At 38.8% G+C, this 25,159-nt stretch overlaps 1 protein-coding gene across 1 annotated transcript in view; it reads left to right on the top strand.

Moving 5' to 3' along the window:
* MAN2B2 (mannosidase alpha class 2B member 2) overlaps positions 1 to 17,107 on the top strand; it is a 33,401-nt gene extending 16,294 nt beyond the window's left edge. The window contains exons 7-19 of the mRNA XM_031048452.1: positions 543 to 741; positions 3,769 to 3,959; positions 4,795 to 4,981; positions 5,877 to 6,010; positions 9,610 to 9,866; positions 11,815 to 12,006; positions 12,956 to 13,208; positions 13,314 to 13,424; positions 13,535 to 13,727; positions 14,387 to 14,545; positions 14,897 to 15,009; positions 15,855 to 15,972; positions 16,872 to 17,107. Of these exons, the coding sequence (XP_030904312.1) occupies positions 543 to 741; positions 3,769 to 3,959; positions 4,795 to 4,981; positions 5,877 to 6,010; positions 9,610 to 9,866; positions 11,815 to 12,006; positions 12,956 to 13,208; positions 13,314 to 13,424; positions 13,535 to 13,727; positions 14,387 to 14,545; positions 14,897 to 15,009; positions 15,855 to 15,972; positions 16,872 to 16,966 (2,202 nt within the window). The 3' untranslated portion in view covers positions 16,967 to 17,107. The remainder of the gene's footprint in view (positions 1 to 542; positions 742 to 3,768; positions 3,960 to 4,794; positions 4,982 to 5,876; positions 6,011 to 9,609; positions 9,867 to 11,814; positions 12,007 to 12,955; positions 13,209 to 13,313; positions 13,425 to 13,534; positions 13,728 to 14,386; positions 14,546 to 14,896; positions 15,010 to 15,854; positions 15,973 to 16,871) is intronic.
* The last annotated feature ends 8,052 nt before the right edge of the window (positions 17,108 to 25,159 follow it).

Raw genomic sequence — 25,159 nt, 5'->3', positions numbered from 1 at the left:
GCATGCTTAAAAAGAAGCTTTAATACAGAGTGTATCACCTCTCAACTATTTGCATGAGTACTATAGTCTATTGTCATGAAAGGGGTACCAGCAGCACTTTGTGTGACATTTGTACTACAGGCATCTCTGTCCAGATTGTTTTGTATCGTGTCCTCAGCACTTCCTAAAGCTGTAAGCGTTCTTAAGAGCAGAAAATAAGAACTTCCTAATTTTTTGCTAAGTGGAAGAAACGCAGTCTGAAAAGAAACAAAGGTTATCTTTCCAGGCATGTATGCATGCATTTTTCCAATTCCTACCATGAAACTACATGCTCTTGCATGATATGGTGTGTCAACACACTTCTCCCTATCTTTAAGGCTGGCTGGTTATCAGCTTATCTGTGCAAGTAACCCTACCTGATATTGACATTTTTGTAACAAAAATTTTTATATGAGCAGTCAAGATCAAAAGAAGTACTGTTTTAACATAGGTTAGCATCCAAAAAGATCCTTCTTAATTGCATGACCCAAAGTCATTTGGCTGTCCTGTTTTTGGAATTTCAGGGCTGTGACAAACAGTTCTTTAATGCATCTGTTCAGTACTCCAACATGGACCTGTTGCTGGATTACATTAACAAGCATTCTGCTGAGTTTGGAGTGACTGTCCAGTATGCCACTGTTGGTGATTACTTCCAAGCAGTTTATAGCAGGAATCTCACATGGGAAATTCGGGACTCTCAAGACTTTCTTCCCTATTCAACAGGTAATTCAAGTTCACAACTGCATAATGTCTGCCTCAAATGTACAAATTTAAAATCTTCATAAAGGGAAATAGAGAAAATGAGAAATAAAAAAAAAACCACGAAAACAACCAAACTTCTTTTATAACATTTATTTACACTACAAGGCGTAGTGCACAGAAATCCTGTAGTCTCTTAGGTGATCTGCATTATTAGATGTGCATGTTATGCCTCTCCTCTTCCCCAAAAATGAGTTGTAGTAAAGACAGAATGCTCTAGGATCCAGGGAATGGAAAGGAAACTGGTTAACTGAAAGATACCTAGAAACAGATGGATGCAGAGCCAAATAAAACAATGTCCTAATATTGCTGCTCAAATGAACTGGATTATGCATAGATTGGAGCAGACATGGAGTCCTGGTGGAGATGGATAGAGTTAATTTTCTTCTTAGTAGCTGGTACAGCGCTGTGTTTTGGCTTCAGTGTGAGAACAGTGTTTATAACACATAGATTTTCTGGTTGTTACTGAGTGGCTCTTACCCTGATCAAGGACTTTTCAGTCTCTGATGCTCTTCCAGTGAGGAGGGGCACAAGAAGCCGTGACAGAGCAGAGACAGGACACATGACCCAAAATAGCCAAAGCAGTATTCCATACCACAGCACCTCATGCCCAGTGTAGAAACTGGGGGAAATCACCCAGAAGGGACCAGTCATTGCTCGGGTCAGGCTGGGTATTGGTCAGCAGGTGGTGAGCAACTGTATTGTGCATCACTTGGATTTCGTGGGGTGTATTCCTTTCTTTATTTCCTTTTATTGTTGCTAATATGTTAAACTACATGATTAAGCCACTACAGATGGGAAGCGTGACATGACATAATCTGAATGTGTCTGAAGGGAAGCAGGGCAGGTAACCCAGGGACCAAAGCATACTGAAAGTTCTTGAGGTACTTTGTTAATCCGGTAGAATAGGAGTGGTCAAAGTGAAGCAGTTGCTGCAGAGGATTTGATGTCCATGCTCTATGTAATTCCAGGAATATTGGATATAATCTGGACTAAGTGCCCATTAATGCTGGCATATGACATCCAGTCTGTAAACTCCAAAACTAATCTTTTCTATAAAGCAAAGCATGGCAGGTAAGGATGGCTCATAAATTCACTTGAAAAACATGTTCCTGATCCATGCAAAATACTAATGTAGATGAATCCCTAAAGTCTCCTGTAGAAGAAAGTCTTGTCTTTTTTGTTAAAGAAAGCAGTTTTAAGTTCTGGGGGGGAGGAAAAACAGAAGTGTTATTTATAACTGAAGTCTCAAAAAGTAAAAATACCACCTGTATTTCTGAAATATCATAGTATGATGTGACACACATTCATTGCAGCTGCTTGTCACTTGCTTGCTTATGTGCTGTACTACCTTAGCTCTTCAAGCACAGCTGAAAAGTACTGGGAAGATAGGAAAGACAGCATGCCATACCCAACACCCTTTCAATCATTTTCCCAAGTATTTACCCTTTTAGGCCTCATATTTAAGTATGCAGAGAGAAGACACAGCTAAGTTCTCAGTTTCTAAACTCATGAATCTGCTTCTTTGCCTGGTTTATCATTAAAATATCATTGGTATCATTAATATAGCTGTCTATATAGTTGTAGCTGCTTCATCACATTTTTTGGCACTTGGGTTGTGTATCTCAGACTATTCTGTAACATGTCTGTTAACTTTTCAATGAATAAAAATAACCAGTGCTTCCTGTGAATCATTGCATAGGCTGATCCCTGGCTCACTTGCCTCCCTTTAGGGATCATGTCATATCTAACAATTTGCAGATAAATGTATTGCTAGTTCTAACTGCTAATATCCTCTTACATCTGGGCTCTTGCCTCTGTCTTTGTGGCATAATTTACAGGCAGTAGTCAATTGCTATTAGCTTGCATAATGGCAGCACCTTGAGTGTTCCAGATGGGTGCCCACACATGGATGCAATTTCTTCCCCAAACGGCTTACTGTGCCTAGCAATTGCAGTATAGATTCGAGTGCACTTTCTCCCACATACTGTTTTGCCTCTTGATGATTAATCCTCTCTCATTCTTTCTATGCCGTCTTATTATGAGTCACTTATTGGGCTTAGTGTCATTTCTGGCATATGCCTTGGAAACTCAAGTTTTAAGTCTCAGATAAGTATTTCCACTTTCTGTTCTACATTCATTGTTCTGTACTAGTGTGCATGTGGGACTCTTCTGCTGGCAACCTTGAGAACTGAAATGGAGTTCATTCTGTTCAAATTTCTAGCATTTTTAGGCCAAAAATAGTTTCACCTGGAGTTTTTGAGCAAAAGATCCCGTTTTCCAGTTGTTGCATTTGATCCTTGATAGCAGATTGTTATGGTTGCATGTATGCACTTCTGAAAGTACTTTCTGCAGCTTCCCCCAAAACCAACCAAACCTCCCCACACTAAGTAGAGATTCGGAGGTTTTAAAATCAAATACTACTTTTCCTGGTTTACTCTGTGGGGTACTGGAAATACTAACACAAACTAACTGTTGAAATACTTTCCACTGACCACTTGAGGGCATCTTTTGATGTACTTTGAAGTGCTGCAGTGGTTTGGAGTCCTCTTATGACATCACTGTTTCTACTACATTTTGAGGAAATGAAATTTAAGACAAATCCCTATGACTAAAAGGGGGAAATGCAGAGAGATTGTATCAAGCATTAACCAAGGATTATAATCTGCTTATTAATAAGTAATAAACTACGCTTCAGTGAAACTTCTGAAGTTGTTCTGTGCACATCCACAAAGAAATTCCTGCAAGCACAAGTTAACTTCATTGGCAATGGCTGTGAATCAACTCTCGTGTTACTAGGCCTGTAGTAAAGATTCTCCAAAGTGCACTTTTATGGCTGTGTTTCTTTGTAGGGTTTATGACTATTCCATTTGATGTTAAACCTACATCAGGTTTCATGTATGAAGCTGTACCATACTAGTCTAATAAATAACATATAAGTGATAACTGAAATGGTATTATTATGTGTTGGATCTGTTCAACTCTTAACAGAGCCATTTCAAGCATGGACTGGGTTTTATACTTCTCGGAGCACATTAAAAGGTATTGCAAGGAGAGCAAGTTCACTGCTTTTCGCTGGAGAGTCCTTTTTCACACAGTATGTCCAGAAACATCCAGCAGGCTCTATCTGCAAATGTGAAGCCTTAAAGCAACTTCAGAGCCTTAGATGGGCAGTTTCAGAGGTAAAGATTGATTTTTTTAATTTGACTGAAAATGTTAATTGCCCACAGGCAAAGCTTTCCTAAAGAATTTCAGCTGGAATGTCTTGAGGTTGCTTTTGTTTTTAGAAAAAGCATTTCCCTTTAGCAAGTCATAAGTAAAAATAAATCAATCCTTCAAAAAACAGTCTTGAAACATGACTTTAGCCCCTTAGCCATGCATTCAAGACATGGTTACTGGCAAATGTTTTCTTCAGCCAGTGAAAGAATATGTGGTTTCAAACTCTACACATAAAATTCTTTTCCTTAATGTTAATTTTATCATTTACAAAATAGTTTTAAAATAATTAAAAAACTAACTGAAAACTATTGATAATCTCTACTCCTGCAAGTTAGAAAAGGAAGGACAGATTTGTTTCTTCAAAGTTTAGCAGCTGAGTGATCAGCCTCATACCATCAACCATTTACAGGCCTCAGCACTTTTGCTGGTAATAAATATTTATTCAGCCAAGTTATTGACCAGACCTTAGAAGGAAATGAAAAACCTATCTTGTTATGGCATTTTTGCTGCATTCTTACTTTTAGTAAACTGTATTTTTTCCCTCCAAGTATGTAACTAGTAATTTTTAGATCTTATAATAGGAATATCTAGAGAGGGAAGTATGTGTGCATCTGGTCTTTGACCATTTTGTTCTATTTATTGAAATTTGGAATACGTAAAATGTTTAAACTGTGAATATAGCTGTAAGAGTTTACTGAGTTCTCTGACTGAAGATTAGTGGACCGTGTTAATACAAATGAAAACCTGAAGTTGTCATCCTCTTGCATTGTAACCTTTTAAACTGCCCTTAAATGTAAGGTCCAGCACCATGATGGTATAACAGGCACAGAGTCTCCCAAGGTGAAGGACATGTACATGAACAACTTGATGTATGGAATGTTTAATGTAAAGAAGCTAATGGCTTCCATAATCTTTGACATGAACAATGCAAAGAAGAACGGCGAGGTCTATTCTTCTGTCTATGTTAAAGACTCAGGAGTACCAGGTACTTTTTACACAGCTTCTCCAATTTTAAGGCTACCTTATGAAAACTACTGTATTTTCCTCCAAAACAATCAACATACTATGTACCACTTAAGCTCTGTGAACCACAGCTGGAAAATCCTGTTTGCTTTATGAGATCTGCCAGACCTGAGGCAAACTCAGATAAATCTGTGAGATCTTAAGCATCTGAAACCAGGACCTTTAAAGTAATGTTGAGCAGAACCCTACCCCAGTGCATGTATTAGACCTGGCTCACAGAATCAGATCTCAACTGTAAAACAGAGGGAAGAGGTGCTGATCGGGTTAATTACTAAACTAACCCTACTGTGCAGCAGAAGATTACATGGTAAGAAGTAGTCACACTTAAGAAATGTTCTTGCTATAATGTATTGCCAGCTCATGTAAAACATAAAAGAATTTTTAAGGAGTCTATGCTAGACTGTACATTCTCTTTTACTTTGGAAATCTTTTAACTGTCAAATGTAAGCAGTGCCATGGGCTGCACAACAGGCTGATTTGGCTTCTTACAGGGTTGTTTTTAGATTAGACTTCCCATTTGATCTTCTGTATATCTCTGATAAAGTTAATACTGCATGACAATGAGTTGTGGTAAGCTGCTTATTTTCACTAGATGCATTTATATTCAACTCGGGTGTCATTTTCTGAATACATGGTCTCTTTTTGTTGAGTAAAGAATAGAAGAATGAAGCAGAAGAGGTTTTTATGAAGTACTATAAATGTCCTTTTTTCAATCATGAACTTTTACTGCAAGGTTTTATGTTAAAATTTTGTAAGATGGTTGTACCTAGACAGATCTCTCAAATGCTTTTTAATATCACATTTTAAAAATACATAGTTTTAGTGACTGATAGTTATGTCTGTTTGCATGTACAAAGGTTCTGCAGGCATTGACCAGTACGTTGTCGTCTATAATCCACTGGCATGGAACATCACTACCTTTGTCACGCTTTCTGTCAGCCACTTGGCAATGAGTGTCTATGATGAACTGGGATATCCTGTGCCGGCTCAGGTACTTCAACTTTGTTTCTTTCTGTTGCTTTTCTTTCACTCGTCAGTTTTCACTGACTTGATCCCACCTCCTGTCAAAGTGTGGTAATGTACAGTATTACAGCAAAAACAAGTATCAGTTCAAATTGGGATTTTCCTAGTCCTCCTTCAAGTGATTATGTTTTTTCTTCTAGTGTGTTTGGTTTGTCCTTTGTACACCTGCTGTGTGTGTCTGACCCCTGCTTTTCTTTCTAAAAAACAGTTTCCAGTGAAACCTTTTCAGTTGAAGCCCTGCGTTATAATTGAAAGTCCTGTTTGTACAATTGACAAATGGCCTTAGTAGGAGAATTGATTGAAAAAATTTAGGAATTGAGGCTTGGCAAGTGCTCTGCCTTCTTTTGCACCACTTGTATGAGCTGAAGTGGTTCCGCATAAGTGGGAATAGATCCTGTTGATTCCAGCAAGGTTAGGAGATCTGCAGTATGAATAACAAGATGTATGCCAATTCATGGCATGAAGGTACAGACAACTGCCATGGGTTTGCTGGGAAAGAGTTAGTTTTCTTCCTAGTAGCTGATACAGTGCTGTGGTTTGGCTTTAGTATGAGAAAAGTGTCCCTAACACAAGATGGTTTAGTTGTTGCTAAGTAGTGCTACCTGAAGTCACCTTTGTTTCCTATGCTCTTCCAGCAAGGAGGAGCACAGGAAGGTGGGAGGACACACAGCCAGGACAGCTGACCTAAACTAGTCAAAGTGATATTCCATTTGACAGCATGTCATGCTCAGTATAGAAACTGGGGGAAGTTTCTATACTGCAGTTGGCTGGAAGCTGTTTACTGCTGCTCAGGGACAGGCTGGGCATCAATCAGTGGGTGGTAAGCAATCATGTTGTGCATCACTAGGTTTTCTTGGGTTGTATACCTCTCTTTCTCATTATTAACATTAATAATATTAATTATTATTATTCTCATAATCATATTTTACTTTCTTTTAATTATGTTACTGTTCATATCTCAATCCAGGAGTTTTACGTTTTCCCAGTACTCCCCATCCCACTGCACAGGGGGAGTGAGCAAATGGCTGCATGGTACAGTTGCCAGCTGGGGTTAAAACATAGCAGTCCTTTTTGAAACCCATTGTGGGGCACAGAGTACTGAGATAATGACAGATCTGACCAGAGTGTGTTAAAACAAATTTATTATGAGCATTCATTGTATTGATTTATTGTTGCTGGTCACAATATTGATTTATTTGTTCTAGGAGTTGTTGCACTTGTTTTCAGGGTTGTTATGTTACACCTCACCTGCAGTATGTGTTCCTTGTAGTGATGTTTATCATCCCTGGGGCCTGGGCTAAGATTATAATTTTGTTGTGCTTCATAGTACTGATTTATGATGTGTAGAATTCCTGATCATGACACTAATCTGGTATGTGTATTCAGCATTGTCATCACCTCTGTACTTCGGGAGCCATCTATTGGGAACTATTAATACTTACATCTTTCACCATTTCTCCTCAAAGAGTCAAACTATGTAGGAGACATCTTCCTGCAGCTTCCTTCCTTTCTTCTCTCCTTCCCTTCTTACTTCCTTCTGACATCTTCCTTCTCCAGGCTGATTACAGTAACATTTGAGAGTTTTTAAGATTTTTAATTTCCCTCAAACCAATTCAGCATGTTGCTGAACGTGCTTCAGGTCTTGTTTAAGGTTAAACAACTATCTAAGAATGCCACTCAGAGATCTGCCCCAAGGATGGATAGTTACGAGTGGCAGGGTGTCTGGAATTGTTTGGACAAGTATGGAGGCCAATGGGCACCTCCAGTCTTTTAGATCTTCTCTTCTGAACAAGTGCAGAATCTGGAAAAACTGGTGAAATATTTGGAAAAAGAATATTGTCATTTTGACAATTCCAGAGAGACACAAATCACTGCAGTGTGCTGGGGCCTCGTCCATGCCTACCCAGTCCTGCTTGACACTTTTCTGTACTCTCAAGGGGAAAAAAAGCTCTCTGTATCTGACAACAAAGTGAAAGAATGGTTGCGTGGGCTGGGCTGGATGTTCAAAGGGAAGCTGTCTTCTACACATCATGTAGTTGATGCTCTGTGGAGTAAGTGTGTCACACTGATCACACAACAAGGTCAAACAGGAAATCCCAGTCATCCAAGAATCTTTGAAGTCACCATGGACTGGCCAGAAAACAAAGATTTTGGAATATCATCAGAGGAGGTGGTGATGCATGTTGAAGAGGCCCCACAGTATAATAAATTACTAGAAAGTGAGAAGCAATATGCCTTGTTTACTGATGGGTCCTGCCGTATTGTGAGAAAGCATTGGAGATGGAAGGCAGTTGTATAGAGTCCTCGATGACAAGTTGCAGAAACTGCTGAAGGAGAGGGTGAATCGAGTCAGTTGACAGAGGTGAAAGCCATCCAGCTGGCCCTGGACATTGCTGAATGAGAAAAGTGGCCAGTACTTTATGTCTGTACTGACTCATGGATGGTCGCAAATGCCCTGTAGGGGTGGTTGCAGCAATGGAAGCAGAGCAACTGGCAATGCAGAGATAAACCTGTCTGGGCTGCTGCAGTGTGGCAAGATATCACTGCCCAGGTGCAGAAGCTGGTGGTGCGGGTACGTCATGTAGATGCCCATGTACCCAAGAGTCAGACCACTGAGGAGCACCAGAACAACCAACAACTGGATAAAGCTGCTCAGATTGAAGTGGCTGAGATGGACTTAGATTGGCAGCATAAGGGTAAATTATTTTTGGCCCAGTGGGCCCACGACACCTCGGGCCATCAGGGCAGAGATACAACATACAGATGGGCTCGTGATCAAGGGGTGGACTTAACAATGGACACTATTGCCCAGGTTATTCACAAGTGTGAAACACGTGCTGCAATTAAACAAGCCAAGTGGTTAAAGCCTCTTTGGTATGGAGGACAATGGCTGAAGTACAAACATGGGGAGGCCTGGCAGATTGCCCATATCACACTCCCACCAACCCGGCCAAGGCAAGCACTATGTGCTTACCATGGTAAGAAGCAGCAAGCGGATGGCTGGAAACATATGCTGTGCCACACACCACTGCCCAGAAATTATCCTGGGCCTTGAGAAACAGATTTTGTGATGACATGGCACCCCAGAGAGAACTGAGTTAGACAATGGGAATCATTTCCAGAACAACCCTATAGACACCTAGGGCAAAGAGCATGACATTGAGTGGGTATATCACATCTCCTACCATGATTTTGGGTGAGAATCGTGTCTCAGTCTCTTTTCTGTCACTTGACTGATTAGTTTAATATTTTATTATTTCTGCTTATATAGTCATTTTGCAATGTGATCTTAAATCAAGAACTACAATTCCGTGTTCAAATTAAACTAAGATCTTTGTAGTTTGCTTAGTGACCCTCTTTCCTTCACTAGAATGTCTTAAGCTTAATCCAATTAAAAGCAGCATGGATCTACATGAGAATTGGGAATGATAAGAATGGCATGTTTACAAACTTGTTTTTAATGTAGTAGTTACTTTTTTTGTAATTTAGGGCTTACAACACATGAAGATATTTGCCTTGACAATTGCTTTTCTGTAATGAAGCATTATTATGTATATTAACACACAGGTTCAAAGCTCAGCGGAATCCCATTCTACGTATGATCTGTATATTCTAGTTACAATAAGTGGTCTGAGCTACAGAAAATACCTTGTTAAACCTTTGAATGGTAAGCAGTCTGCGTTTATTGGAAGATCTGTCGAGTACAAGCGAAAAGACCTAACTCGTGCAGTTCAACAAAGTCAACAGTTCCTTCCTGTGGTTAACAGCTGCTACGAGGTCTTATTTGACCAAAACACTAATCTGATGCACAGCATTACAGAGAGGTGAGATGGCCTGCTTGCTTTTAATAATGTTTCAGATTACAAAGGTTTTAAAACCATTAGTAAAAATGAGTTCAAGGACTGTGGCATACCTTAATCCTGAGACTTCACTAATAAAATGTTCTTTATATTCTTTACAGTTCTTCCTTACCTCCAGTTCGTATGTTCTCCTTCCTACAGGGAAAATCAGCACCAGCATAGGTGTGATTTCATACTATTTCTGTAACGTTGTTGCCATGTTTAATCAGGCAATCAGTCTAAGGTGACATCCCACAGTATTAACTCGTAGATCAGCAGAATCTTACTGTATTTTAGAACTAAAAAGGGTTATTAATGTCTGTTTGCATTAAAAATAAATAAGTATATACACTATGACTACACAATAAGCCTTCAGTAATAAAGCAAGAGCTTTCTCTTGCTAAGCAGTAGTGTTTTGCAAGTTCTCCATCACTCTTCCTATCGTAAAAAATGTTTCAAAGGAAACATCTAACTACTGAAATTCCATTTCATCAGCAGATAAAATGATGAACAGTCAAGGTTTAGGTGAGATTTGGGGTTTGCAGATTCTCTATCTCAGCTGACATGAATTGGCCCATTTTCTTCAGCTTCAGTAGACCTGTGCTGCTTTTTTGCCTCCTCAGGGTTCAGATTGTCAGCTATATACTGATGGAAAATTTGACCCCTTTGACATTGGCTTGTTGACTCCTAGAGCTCTTTCACGTTTGTGTTTATGTTTGTAATTCTGCCTCATAGAGCAAGAACTTTTCATCTCTGTTTAGTTAAAATTAGCTTTAAAAGTACAGATGGGCCTTAACTAAGCACCCTGAAGTAAGTACCTTCTCAAAGTGCCTCCAGATCCTGTTTACAGGTTCCATGAGGAATATAATAAGGAATATAAGGAAGAAGAAGAAAAATCTAAATTCACATTCCATTTTTCCCCATCCTGTTCTGGCAGGCAGCAAGAGCTGGAATTCAGCATGTAGGATATTCACTTTCTTCACAAGCCTGCAGGCAAGGACGGAATGTTTGAGTTTCTTCAAGTTTGCTCTGGGGTAGTGGAAAAGTGGGAGACATCAGGTCAGAATTGGAGTGAAGGTTAAAAAAACTGTGGAATCTTCAACTGTGAAGCCTTAGGAGGTTTAGGTGCAACAGTTGCAAACTCTAGGTTCTGACCCTGCACTGGAGCTGCCTCAGAACAGGAGCAGTAGAAAAGACCTGGATGTGTTTTGCACCTCAGTCATTCTGATTTGTCAGTCACTGGGTTAGCACTAGCTAAAATGATTGGCAGTTCAAATTTATATGCTGGACAAAGTGATGTTTCCTGCTTTGCCAGCAAGATTCCAAGAGAGGATCAGAGCAGGTAGCTGAGGGCAATAGCATCTTAAATTGCCTTCATATGATTTTCTAAAGACTGTGATATGGAATCATGAATAGCTAAACTGTAAGCTTCAGGGGAGAAGACAAAGTAGGTACTGAGCGAGTGCAAATTTTGCTATCCCCTTGCCATTATATTTCTTACCACTGTTAAAATATGGAAGCTTGCATTGTGCTGATTTACCTAGCTACAAAATCAGTTAAATGAACCTGATTATTCATTAATATGGTGCAATGTACCTCATTTTTGTGCAATGGGTGTGTTTGCATCCTGTAGCAATTGTCACATCAAAGCAACAAGCTAATGTAGGTGATGTTTCTGTCTTAAGATGTTTCTGTTTTACAGAAGTATAAAATGACATAGAAAATCCATTTATTTGCATGCTGACAGATGCCATAATGGGAAGCATTTTAGTTCTCTGCTGCCCTCATTTCCTAAATCTTATAAAATCAATTATCCACTTGGAGGAAACAGGGTTTTTTTGCTTACATTCCCAGCCTCATTCCTGTTGCAGCTCAGCTTTCCATCTATTATGTACAAAACATAATACGGTTTTCCCTTTCTGTGGATTCACAGGGAGACTAACCAGACTGTCCAGTTGACCCAAGAGTTCCTTGAGTACCATGTGAATGGAGACACAGCGAAGGGACCAATTTCAGATAACTACTTATTTGCCCCAAATGCTTCAGCTGTTCCTGTATCAAAAGCAGTGGGATTGAAAGTGGTTTCTGGAAATTTGATGACAGAGATACGGCAGTATTTCTACAGGTACAACACAATTACAGCTTCACTTCACTGGAATGTTTAATTGTAGCTATGGATGAGATTAATTCTGTGTAGTTACTCCTAAACAGCAAGCTCTGTGTACTATTTAGGATTTAGACAGAAGGACTAGCATGCATCTGCTAAATATAGTACTGAGGAAGCACCTCCTTTAAATAGCACATATTGCTGAGGGAGGGAGGTGAAGATTGTTTGGTTATCTTCTGTGGTCCATTTTGTAGTGCAGCTTCTGATGGGATCCTGGTTTCATTCGGTGCAATGGAAATTGCAGTTAACATCATCTTACATGGGTGGAATACAGATATAATGGTTCATCTTTATAACTGTGAATATCTTGCTTATAAACGAATTAGAGAAAGGAGAAGGAAGTCCTACACAAGGTCACTCTGACCCCTGATGAACTAGCTACTTTTCTGTGTTAAAATTTCATCAGTCTGTAACCCCTTCACCCTCTTTTAAATCTTGTTATTTGATTGAAGCCTTTTGCTTTATATGTCATTGTACTACAAGGATTGTAGTTGAAAAGGATGTTTGGAAAACAGTGGAATTCTCACATCAAAGTTAATGTTGCCCAGATTGAAAAAATACCTGTGTTCTGTACAAAGTAATTGTTTTGCTTAAGGAGTCATAGTTATTTTAAAACTTCTTGTTAATTTTGAGAAAAACAGAGCCTCTCTAATTGAATTAATAGTTCTGGTTTGCACCTGAAACACTAAAGAAAATTGTAGGATATTGCTTACTCCAGGTGAGTATCTGTACATTTGAAATCAAATTTCAACTAAAAATATTTGTACATGTATATGAAATACCTAGAAAACAGGCTAGAAGGTTGTCTGTGTGTAGGATGATATCATGAATGACTTTCAAGACTTGACATAACCGATCAAGTGCTCCACTTTATAAACTCTGCGTATCTTTCTTCTCATTTTTATAGTAACATTACTTCTCAGGATTACATATATGCACTGTATACCAGGATGTATACAGTACCAGAAGGCTATGATGGGAAGTTGCTTTGCCATAGGATAGAGCAAGAATACAGAGTTGGGCCTTTGGAATTAAATCGCGAAGCAGTTCTAAGAATGAGTACAAGTTTGGACACCAGGCAGCTACTCTATACTGACAACAATGGATATCAGATTCAGAAAAGACCATTCAAATCATACGAGAATAACACAGTGGCTCGGGTAGGCACAAAAGTGTAATCCAAAGTCAGTTGTGTCTTGTCTTTGTTCTCCATTACTGTTAGCTAGGTTAGTATTATCACTGCATGATTTACTGTGTGTTTTCAGAACTATTATCCTATGGTCCAGACTGCCTACATTGAAGATGATACCACAAGGCTGGTTCTTCTTGCAGAAAGAGCTCATGGTGTCTCAAGCCAAGGAAACGGACAAGTGGAGGTAACATATAAAGTATCTTTTTACTAGGGAAGCATAATTTCATGGCTGCTAATAATACAAGTAAAGCATGATGGCTGATTATTGGTGTGACATTCACCTTCCCTATACAGGTGATGCTTCACAGGAGGCTATGGAACAACCTTCAGTGGGACCTGAATTACAACCTCACTTTGAATGACTCCTCAGTGGTTCATCCTGTGATGTGGCTTATTTTAGGAACAAAAGCTGTCACCAATATTTTGTATTGGACAAGTGGACTGGCATTAGAACACAGGCCAGTAGTAATGTTTGGAGCATCATCAGGTAACTCATTCTGTCTTCTGTGCTGTCTTTAGCATCTGAATGGCTTGCTTATGTTGCTCTGATTTATGCTGTTAAGTTTATAAATGCCAACTTCAAGCCTCCTGTGTGACAAAGTTAGTTTATAGAATCATAGAATAGTTAGGGAGTTAAAAGGCAGATTAAGAGCCCACTAATTACTTTGCATTAATTTCAAACATGGATGTTGTCCAAGTATATGAAATATTCCTCTTGTTATATAATTATCTCTGCTTTTAGAGGAGAATAAATTTTAAACCATGTAATGAGAAGAAAATGTCCACGTGGGGAATTAGAGCAGAGTAGGTGGCGCACTGTATATCAGCTTCCTGGATGCTGAGTCCTTAATGACCATTTTTAAGTTATTCTTCTAAAACTATTTGTTTGACTTATTAACTAAAACTGGGGCCCGTGGAACAGCAACTTCAAACTGCAGTGAAATGTGCTTTATGGAAAGCTATAATACACTTCTCCAGCAGATAAGTCCACGCTGCTTTCTGCTCTGTATCTCAGAAGGCTTTGGAGGACAAACACAACATCTGCTTTACATTTGCCTTGGCAGAATAAGCAGAAATCTCTTCCACAGTACCCTAGGCGGGTTGTGTGCATGATGGATGTTTGACATTTGCCTTCTTTCTCTTTAGATGGAGGAGATAAACCAAAGCTACAGAGACAGCTTCAGCAGAATTCAGTCCATGGTTCACATGTAACTGTCCCACCTAATCTTCATCTCCAGACCCTGAGCATTCCAGGGTGGAGATACAGCTCTGATCATGAAGAGCAGGTCCGCAACATCTGCATGAGTAGGTGCCTTCAAAAGGGTAGCTGTTAGACCCATAGAAGCTTTCTGTTCTTTCTGTCTTCTGTGGCTACTGATTTTATTTCTTCAGAGTCTTAAGTTCCTCTGTTAAGAAAGTTAATTGGACTGTATGATTTCTCTGCTCAGATTGGAAAGTATTTTTTCTGCATGAGTTCATCATGCCTATTAGTGCCATTCCTCCCAACAGTGGGAGCTGGGTATTTCTTGCTGTTAGTCCTCTTGCTAATTATAAAAAATGGGAATTGAATTCAAATTATGAGGTCTTTAAGAAATGTTTTAAAGTTGGGTTTATTTTTAGAGTAGGAAAATGCTTGCATTTTGTTTTCTCTTAAAGGTAGACAGAAGCAAGGTGATGCAGACTTCAGTCGTGTCCTGCTAAGAATTAGGCACTTGTATGAAGCGGGAGAGGATCCTGTGCTGTCTCAACCTGTGATGGTGGATCTGAAGGTAAATCAAATCTTTCAAGACAGAATGCCAATTGAGGTGGTTGTGTTCGACTGAGAGCTAATTCTGGAATGAAATATCCTGTATGCTAGAGACTCCACAAAATATGGATACCAAAATACTATCATAAGTTTAACCTTGGAGGGAAGTAGGTCTTATTTTTGTAACACAGAAGCCATTACTTCATATGAAGCTGCCATAGAACCAGCATGAAGATCTGCATAAATATTGGTAGAACTGGTTCTGTTGAGCTCTTGGCTGCATAACACCTCCTGCAGTACCTTAATCAGTGCAGTGAGTGGGATTCTGTTTTGCTGTTTCTTTAGTTATTTCAGGTTGTACCTGCAGTTAATGAAATATAGACAGGATTAAAGGAAACATTTTTCTCCTCTATAGTTATATCTGTGGGTTGTTGAAACTTCGGTCACTTCTAGCATGTACTGTGTATTTTCACTTTCTTTTTATTTGATTTTCCATATAGAAGTAAATAATTTTGTAATACATGACATTTTAAAATATGTCAGAAGCATGGGGAAACAAGGTATAGTATTCTCTGTTTTGTTTAAAAAAGTATAGTGTAAGTTTCAGCTCTTGAATTGAGAGATTAATAGGCTCTGAATTTTGCTACAACACAGAGGAAGCCGTTAGCATCTCAGCTTCTTTGTTTGAAGGTGATTCTGTAGCTGCTGTTGTGTTGCATGACTTAACAGTTTTCTGAACTTTCTACTGGTCTGCTTAACACATCAATACTAGGGATGAAAGCTCTTTGCTGGTGTAACTGTACTGATGAGTGTGATGCTGTTGTCAATAACTTGTGGTTTGATTGCTTGTGTTTTCTTTACTCGCAGTCTTTGCTAAAGGGATTAGGATCAGTGATGATAATGGAAGAGCGATCACTCACAGGCACCTGGGATATAAATACTTTGAAGCGGTGGAAATGGAAGACTGCACAACACTCAGGCAAAGGTAGGTGGAATAAGGTGTTTGGTGTCCATATTGTGATTGACTGTGGAGCTTGATGGATAGTCTAATTAAAAATATTAGAATATTTGTGACTATTCTATGATTCTATGATTAAGAATGTTTCATTGTTCTATGTGACAGGCCTGATATGTGGCACAACTTGCAAGTAGTAGCATTTAGCAAAGATTCCCTGCAAGTACTAGACTGATGTATTTCTCTGATGGCTTGTTTTGTCTATAAGTGTTAAAAAACTTGAACTCTTTCTGGGGGTATCTTTGTCCAGCTAGAAGTGGCTATTTCATGAACTCACACTTGTGATATAGATTGATTTTGTTAGGTGCTGATGAGTTGTGTTAATCTAAGTTTAAGCCTATGCTGCAGAAAAGCAGACAGCTGCACTTAAAAATCCCCAATGTAATCAGCTTAAAGGACTGCATGGATGTGATTCAAGTTAAGGCTTGCACTCAAATGCTGTGGGTGACCTCATTTCATTTCTCATTCCAGTTGGTTGTTTGGACATTGACCTTACAGTCACTTATATCCATATATGTGCCTTGTAAAAAGCTTACAGAGGTTTGGGGCTGGTCTAGGTAAGAGTTTAGAGCTCTGCTTGACCTGCAGCTAGGAACTTATGTGCTGTTTAACCACGATGAAGAAAAGATGCATGACGGGGGGGTCGTTTCACATTTTCTGTGTGAGTCAGTATGTGAGAAATAGATGGAATGTATATTTTAATATTATGAATTGGTGCATCTTAGGCTCCATACTACTTGCAGCTTTAAGGAAGAGAATTAGCTCAAAACAACAGCTTTTAAGGAAGAGATGAGTTAAAACTGCTGAAATAGACTAATATCTACGTTTATTCTTCTTTAATATATTACCAACGTTTTTGTGCTTTACAGGATTCTCCAAAAGCACAGAGACCTCAGGAAACTTTACAGTAACAGTTTACCCAAAGGAAATAAGGACTTTCTTTGTATACTTTCAGAGTCCATAAAGTTTAACATTACATTTCAAGAGTGAGTATGTAATAGCTTCCAATTTTTGTTTCAAGGTAGGAATGATGATCTTGCAAAACATTCTACTGCTGTTAATGAAAGAAATAGTCATTTTGGAATAAACTCTAAATTTAATTCAACTGTTGGCTTGAGTTGTGGGTATTTTTGTTGGTTAATTATTTACAGCTCATTTTTTCTGAAACTTGATCAGTGCAAAAATGACCTTGGTGTTGCAGTGCAAGCATATTGCACATTTTTGTGCTTGCTGTGGGTGGTTTACAAAGTGGTTGCTTCCATAATGCTTCACTGTGGAGCACTGTCAAAGTCCTATTAGTCCCACAATCTTGAATTGTCTTTCTAATTAGTGGTGATCTCAAAAGTCTTCTCTTAAGTTTCTTTATTGTTAGAGGAAATGACTTCCAAATCACAAAAGAGTGATCTGCGAAATGGCATTCTGTTTCTACATGCAAGGAAGAACGCCTGTTGTATTCCAGCTGCTTTGTCTTTTGGGCACAATTGCAAAGTTTCTGCCTTGCTATAAACTGAAGTTGAATGTCCCATTTGTATTCCTTTGCCCTGAGTTAATTTAAATTGTCTTTTAAGGCTTATAGTATCCTGGTCCTGGATGTTCAGTGTTGTGTTCTTGGTAAACTGGAGCTAGGCTGTCAACAGAAGATGCATTGCCACATGGCCGGTAACTAACTCATCACTAATCTGAAGCAGAAGCACTATTCTTACAACCCTGTGAACTTTCATACTTCTCATCCTCAGAGGAGGTGCATAGTAGTAGCAGGAAATGTTTCATTAGCATCAAGTTGAAATTAATCATGGAGGACTGTTCTGAGGGGTTAAACTGGCAATAAGTGCAGACTCTAAGCAGATCTAATTGAGCAGTAGCAGAAGGAAACTTGGACAGTGGCAGGGTTTCCTATCAGCTGGCATGTATTTATGTCAAAAAGAAAAATTGCATTTTTCTATTTTGCTTTTTAGCTCTAAACAAGGTGGAGCTGTAGAATCTGATTCTGCTCATGTGCCATTGAGAATCTCTATTTCACTTATTGACCATGAAAATGCACGTAGCCAAGATGAGAATCAAGTCATTCACGTCACTGCAGTGGTAATGATGAATTATGCCTGGTGCAACACTGTACAAAACTGTATTTCTGACCAGACAAACATTAAGCTGAAAAAGGAAATATATAGGTTTAAAAGAAGAGAATAGGTGTCTTTTCAATCAATTGATAGTAATTCTACCTCTAGAATCATTTAGAAAAGGCATTTTACTATGGTAATAGTTCTAATTTGCTTTGGCTGTTCAGCAGTGATTTCCTCCATGTGGAGACACTGCTAAAGAGCAAAGGAAAGAGAGTGAAAAGGGCTCTCCCAGAATAGCTCTTGTGAAATAGTTATGCTGGAAGAGCTGCACTGGCGGTCAACTTTTCTGTGTAAGAAGCCTGTGTACCGTAACTGGTTGCATTTCATTAAAATCACTGTCAAAACTGTGCATTCAGTTATTGGGTGAAGAAAGGTTGTTTCATATTTTCTATTGGTTATTTTTCATACTTAGCAATAATGCCAACCTAATCTGCCCTGATGCAGTGAAAGCCATTTTCCTGCAACTTTAAGCCCAAAGGGGAACTGCGTAGCACTGTAACTAGAATGCAGTAAAGCAAGATGGCAGCTATCTTTTGTTTTGTTTTGCGTATGTATTAGGGAAATTAAATGTGTCCAGCTAAGTAATATTCCTTGCTTGTACATCTTTTCTGAGTTCCTGCGTGGCTATGCCATGTAGTACACTGTGTGTATACATAGTGTGTATACTCTGAAGGTTACACAGTGGTAGGATTACAATTCATGTTTCTGTGACTGAAATCATGACAGCAAATCAGTCATGGTGGATTATAAAAATGGAATTGTATCTTCAGTGGGCAATTGCATGGTCAATCCTAGCCAAGCAGTAAAGGATCCTGCAGCTGCTGACTCTGGGCACTGCTTTCCCACTTGTAAGATATGTATGTTTCTAGTCCATGTTAAGTGTGTTAAGTCCTACAAAAGCCTTCTGTATGCAGGATAATATAAACAGGAATACCTCTTTATCAGCTGATTTATCTGTTGGGGGGGTTTCTAGTTTAGTTTATAGAGACTTCCTGATTTAAAAGAAAACGGGAGAGAACCACCAGAATATTTTACCTGGAGTTGTTTCAGTGCAATTGGCCACCAGGCAATAATTTGCCAGAGTCAAATCTTGTATTGCATTGGAGGCATCCAAAACTGTAAAGAACACAGCATTCCTGCTGGAAATCTATTCATAATTTGCAGAAAGAAAAGAACACTTAACAGGATGTTCCTGTTGTAGATGCTTTCCTGACCCACACAGTCATGTGGGTGATGCACTTTCCTCACTAGCAAAGCTGGCTTAAGAAATTTTGTCACCATATTTTCCCACCCGCTCAATACTACTGCAATGAGAGTTTGTGGGGTTGTGTTGTAGAACAGTACAATGAATTAACCTAAATAAGTAGCTAAAAATAAACCTTCTTCCCGACCCTTTTTTCTGTGTGCTAATTCATTTCATCTCTGACAGGATGATTTGGATTAGAACCAAAATGTCTTTCTGAGTAAATATAAGCTGCTATCAGCACACTGAAAAACCTTCACCTAGTTTCTAGACAAAATACTCTGCATGCTGGAGCTGCAAGCTGCATAGCTTAACACAAAATGCATTAATGTAGATATTTAAATACAAGAGAAACTAGTTTTCCCCTTGAATTTAAACATGTATACTTTTATTGCTCTACATCTTTGATCAGTAGTACTGAAGATAACATGAATGTCAGTGCTAACAGAATTATTTAATATAATTAAATAATATCAAGTATAAAATTATTTGCTTTTATATATCCTTTCATTCACATGAATTTAAAGGTATTTGTTATGTCCTCAGTAGCTCTAAAAGGTGATAACTAAGTCAGCTGAGTACCATTAGAAATGGGGATAGCCTACAGCATATTCTGACCTTTATCTGTGCTGTTGTCTCTTTTTTCATTTTACTTGGCAATCTAAACAATACTGGAAACTACTTCTGTAAGGTAGATATTGATGAGCAAGTAAGCTGATGTGTTACACTTTTGTGACTGACAAATGGAAAGGAGCAGTGCTTTAGACTTTAAATGTGTCTGTGTCTTCATTACAAATTGCTGTTCAGCTGTTCCAGACACCTGCCCAATGGTGCTGGTACCTGATGTTACTTGTAGGAAATCTTGTGGTTGACAGATTTTTATCAAGTTCTTAACTGATTCATATTCTCAGCATATCCTATTTGATCTTTTTAATTATCATTTAAGTTCTGTCATTGCAATTTTTATGTTATCCAACTGAACATATTTGTGGAACAATTTTATCTGGCCTGGTGTTTGAAACATCTGTCGAGGAAATAAAACTAAGTAAGCTGAGAAAATGAAAGCAATGTTTTATCTTCGACTTCTCTCACCAGGCAATGTAAGTGATTCTGGGTTGAAGCAAAAAATCAATATTGGAGAACATTGAGCAGCATACAGTTATCTATAGTTGTATTTTTTTTTCTTTAATAATTGAAGGCAAATAAGTTTCAACATGGCCTTTAACTTGATGACATAACTGTAGATCATTTTATTTAACCCATGCTTATCATCTTCCTGAAACAGGCCTTTGTTAATATACCTTTCAGTATCTGAAGAGGGCCTAGAAGAATGCCAGAGAGGGACCATTCACCAGGGACTGTAGTGAAAAGGAAAGGAGAAACAGGTTCAAACTTAAACAAGCGAAGTTCATGTTAGATGTAAGGAGGAAATTCTTTACTGTTAGGGTGGTGAGGTACTGGAATGGGTTGCCCAAGGAAGTTGTGAATGCTCTATCCCTGGCAGTGTTCAAGACCAGGTTGGATGAAGCCTTGGGTGATATGGTTTAGTGTGAGGTGTCCCTGCCCATGGCAGGGGGGTTGGAACTAGGTGATCTTAAGGTCCTTTCCAATCCTAACTATTCTATGATTCTATGATATTAATAAGGATTTGTGTCCACAAAGATGTTGTGATAAAATGTTCTGTATAGGCCATGTCTCCTTGCTTTATTATAGTCATTTGCTAATCTTTACGGGGGAGCTATTTAAGGTCCCAATTCCAAATTAAGCATTGAAAAGCATTAATTCAATAAGTATTCACACACAGTTAAATTTTCAGCAATAGGAGTGAGGTATGTTTCACCTTAAATTATGCCAAGAATGTGAAATACATAGAAAAAGTTTACCTCTTTTCTGTTACACAACTATCTCAAGACACTGTGAAGATGCTAATCTCTACCTCTCATTCTACCTCTCAATGGCAGAGAAAGACTAGGGGACTTTGATAATGTTAAAGGTCTCTGACTAGACCTTTAATATTACCAAACATCACTCATATATTGACTAGTCAAGTCATGGGAAGCAACCTTTCTATTCATCCAGCACAGTCCAGTTTTGGACACTATATTACTGGGCAACTGGTAGTCCAAAGAAAGGCACAGAATTTATCAAAAACTTAGAAAGCACTAGTGATAGAAAATAAATGTAGTGTTCAAAATGGTGGGAAATGGACTTTAAAAGCTGCTAAAAGAGTTAATCTTAAAACAAGTTGAGTGATCTGAACCCAGACAGATCTCTTACCTGGTCTGGTAGCAATAGCCTTAATGTACAAGCAAAAAAGACTCACATTAGACATGAAAGGGAGGAAAATCGTCAAGCTGCAGGAGCCAACGGGGGATTCGGTATTATTGTTCATCAGGCATTCATCCCTCAGGAACGGGGAAGTGTAAATAACCTTGCACTTGGGTGGGAGGGTTGACTGATTCACTGCTGAAGTCAGTTTTAGTTTTCCCCACCCCACCCCCCACCAGTGTTGTTCTATTGTTTCCTTGAACAGTACATAACTTTATTTAAAATACATCATTGCAGAGGCTCACTCATTGAAAAAGAGACATTTGGCAATATGTGCCATCATTCCATTCTTAGTGGCACAGCAAGTTTGTGTCTTTGCTACAGAAAGAAACAGAAACAGCACTCAAATCTTCCCAGTGAGTGACAATATTTCCATTAACACATACTCTCTAAGTTAGATGTTTGTTCTGAGATGGCTGGACAGGAGCACCTAAGAGGCATCACTTAGGTGCTCCTACAGAGGAGGAATTTCAGCATATAACTTTTGCTTACCTGGTCCTGATCTGCTAGGGACTGCTCAAGCTGAGAGGAGGGATTGTATTATAAATCAAGTGAGCATTCTTGAAGCCACTTGCATCTGTTATTTATCTTTCCAGACTTAGACTGAAGATCATGACTTTACTTAGGGTATTGAAAGATATCAATTGTGATAGTTTCAGACTATCACAGCAGACTGAAAAAGCAAGAAGCCAGAACTTAGCTCTGCATTATGGTCTTACTCCTGGTAGTGACACCTGGAAGTGACGTCTGAAAGTGACATCTGAAAGACCCAGCCTTGGGGGCTGAGCTGTTCTGTTTTAAGCTGTATTTTGTTGTTTAACTAATTATTATAAAAAAAAAGAAAGAAATGAAGATGGAAGAACTCACAAAAAAAACCCCAGCAAATGGGAAGGTTACAGGACAAGTATAAATGTAGGCATCTCCTGGCAGTGGGCGCAGATCAGTGACATAACTTAAGGCAGCCTCCTAACTGTAGCATGAGTATTACAGCTGCAGTATGAGGCTCACTCAACTAGACAGCTGTCAAGGATGTAGGAGCAATACTTGTGATTTGAGGTTTAACTTGCAAGTTAACAAACCAAGGAGAGGGCATTTAGGTGAGTGAAGTCCTAAGTTTCTGTTTCAGTCACTGGGTTGACACAGGTGACTGTATGAACTGACCTATTGTAGGTGTCTACTTAAGGGTGGGCCTGTCAGTTCTCTTGTTCAGTTTTCATGGCACAAACTCTGTTGACCAGATTTCCACGGCATAAGGGATGTTCAGAAACCTGAAGGTATTCTATTCCGCTTGCAACCTGAATACCCCTCTAGTGCCTGTCGTCAAGACTAAGTTGTATAGGAGCTCTGCACTCTTCATTTACAGAGCCCTAGAATTTCCAGTGTGACTGTGGAAATGGACAGTAAGCAAGCAGTGACTGTAACTTGTGTTTTGCTACGGTTCTGCGCTGCTTCCTGTGCCAACAGGAGGGCATCAGGGGGAGAGAATGCTCAAGGCTGCAGAAGTTCATCGGAGAAGTGAATCCACCAGTGGAGCAGCTGAGGAAAACTCGGCTGAATAGGTAAGTGGTTTATAAAGAGGTTCTCACTATGAGAGGACTTTCAAAATGAGGCAACCGGGGAGTGGGAGTGCCCTGAACAGGAAGGACACAGCAAGCTGCTCTTCCTGGGGGGGCATCTTACTACACATGGGAAAAAAAAAAAAAGCTTTATTTTTCTTTTTGTATTTTTTTAAGAAAAAAAAACTTGATAGTGACAACACTCAGAAAGAAGAAAGATTATTTGTGTTGTAGGAAAGGATTGGATTCTGTTATTAAATTTAATGACGCTCTAAAGTGAACTGCAGAAGAGGGCAGAAAAAACAAAGAATATCAATATAGACACTGAATGAAAGAAGTATAGAAAAAGTAAAAAAGAGCAGTAAACTCTCTTTCCATACAGTTGCTCACCAGGCTCAAAGGGCTTGGACTCTCTTTAGCTCATAGAACCATTAGAGTAGACACTTTCTGAGAGCTGGTAGCAGATTTCAGGCAAGCTTCTTTTTCCAGTCAGCTTTTCATCTCTTAATTACATTAAAACATTAAGTGGCCAATGAAAGAAGCCCTAAGTTAACTCTTGCAAAAGTAGGTGCAACTTCCATCACAGTCAGCTGGACAGGCTTGAACAAGCCACACAGAGGCAATGTAAAATGCTAAAGCTCATGGTCACAACTGCAGTTGAATTTACAGATTCCTGAATTCTCCTGTTATAAAACCTGGCTTTGGTCTTGATTTAATCATATTGGTACTGAAATCATGGTGAGAGAGAACATCAGAATGCAAGCAGTAAACCAGTAATATCTGTCTTTTATTGTGCAACAGTCATTATTCTAGAAAAAGAAAATATAGCTGAGAAAATTCATTCCCCATAATACATGGATTCCCACTGAAGCTCAGAGGGAGCTTCTTCAGAGCTCCTTGCTTTTACAGGAGACAGCATATTAGAAAATTTCAAAAATGCAAGGTCTGGTTATGGTAATGAAATGTTCTAATTACTGGCTATAAATGAATAACTCTTCTACTTGTTAATATTTAATGACCATGTGAGAAAACAAGGCTGAGAATGAGAAACAAGCATCCAGGAGGGGTGATGCAGTGAAGAGTTCATTAGTAGCCTTTAAATGCTCAGGGTTTGTATGGACAACCAGACTCATCCAAAGGATGTGTAAATACAGCTGTAAAAGATCTCCTGTTGCTTTGTAATTAGCAGCTGCTAGCCACAGAGACATGTCATGATATAAATTTGGCATTTTCTTTCATGTAACAGGATCTTTTTGCTACTTTAATAAAAGCAGAAGCAGTGATTTCAGTGGTATCATTTGAAATGCTAAAGTATAATTGGATCTTATAAATCATTCAAAGCATTCAGTAGATTAGTAAAGCCAGTACATACAATGCACATGCACACTATATTTCAAATAAATAAAGGCAATAGTGATGAGCACATATTATGGTCTCTGGAGCTGTACTCATTGCCTTTCAGTTGTGTTGCAGAACATGACTGATTTAATTTAAGGTTTTTTTTTCCTGTTTGTGCTTAAGTAACTATCTGAAAAGTTCACACTAGTTTTTTATATTGCTTACACTTTTTCTCTTTAAGCTTGGAAATTCACTGTACATTCTGAGTAGGTTTGGGCACCATTTCCAGAACAGCAAACATGAAGGTTGTATATGCCTTCACAAGGCCATTTACAGTCCTCACTCAATTTATGTTATGGTTTTTTCCAATACTTAGGGTTGCAAAGGCAATCTTGATTCACAGAACTTGAATCAAGGCGTGGATTTTATTCTTACCTGTATCATACATGATAACAATGCTGAGCAATTAGGTCAGATGGCAACACATAGCTCCAGGTATCTAATTTAGCTTAACCTGAGAGTGAACATCCCCATGGCCAAGCTGGCCGCTGTGGCTGTGCTTTTGTTACATA

Source organism: Melopsittacus undulatus, chromosome 7 (genome assembly GCF_012275295.1).
Source record: "Melopsittacus undulatus isolate bMelUnd1 chromosome 7, bMelUnd1.mat.Z, whole genome shotgun sequence".
Taxonomy (NCBI): Eukaryota; Metazoa; Chordata; class Aves; order Psittaciformes; family Psittaculidae; genus Melopsittacus; species Melopsittacus undulatus.
The sequence above is the reverse complement of the archived record's forward strand: the minus strand, read 5'-3'. Positions and strand labels throughout refer to the sequence as shown.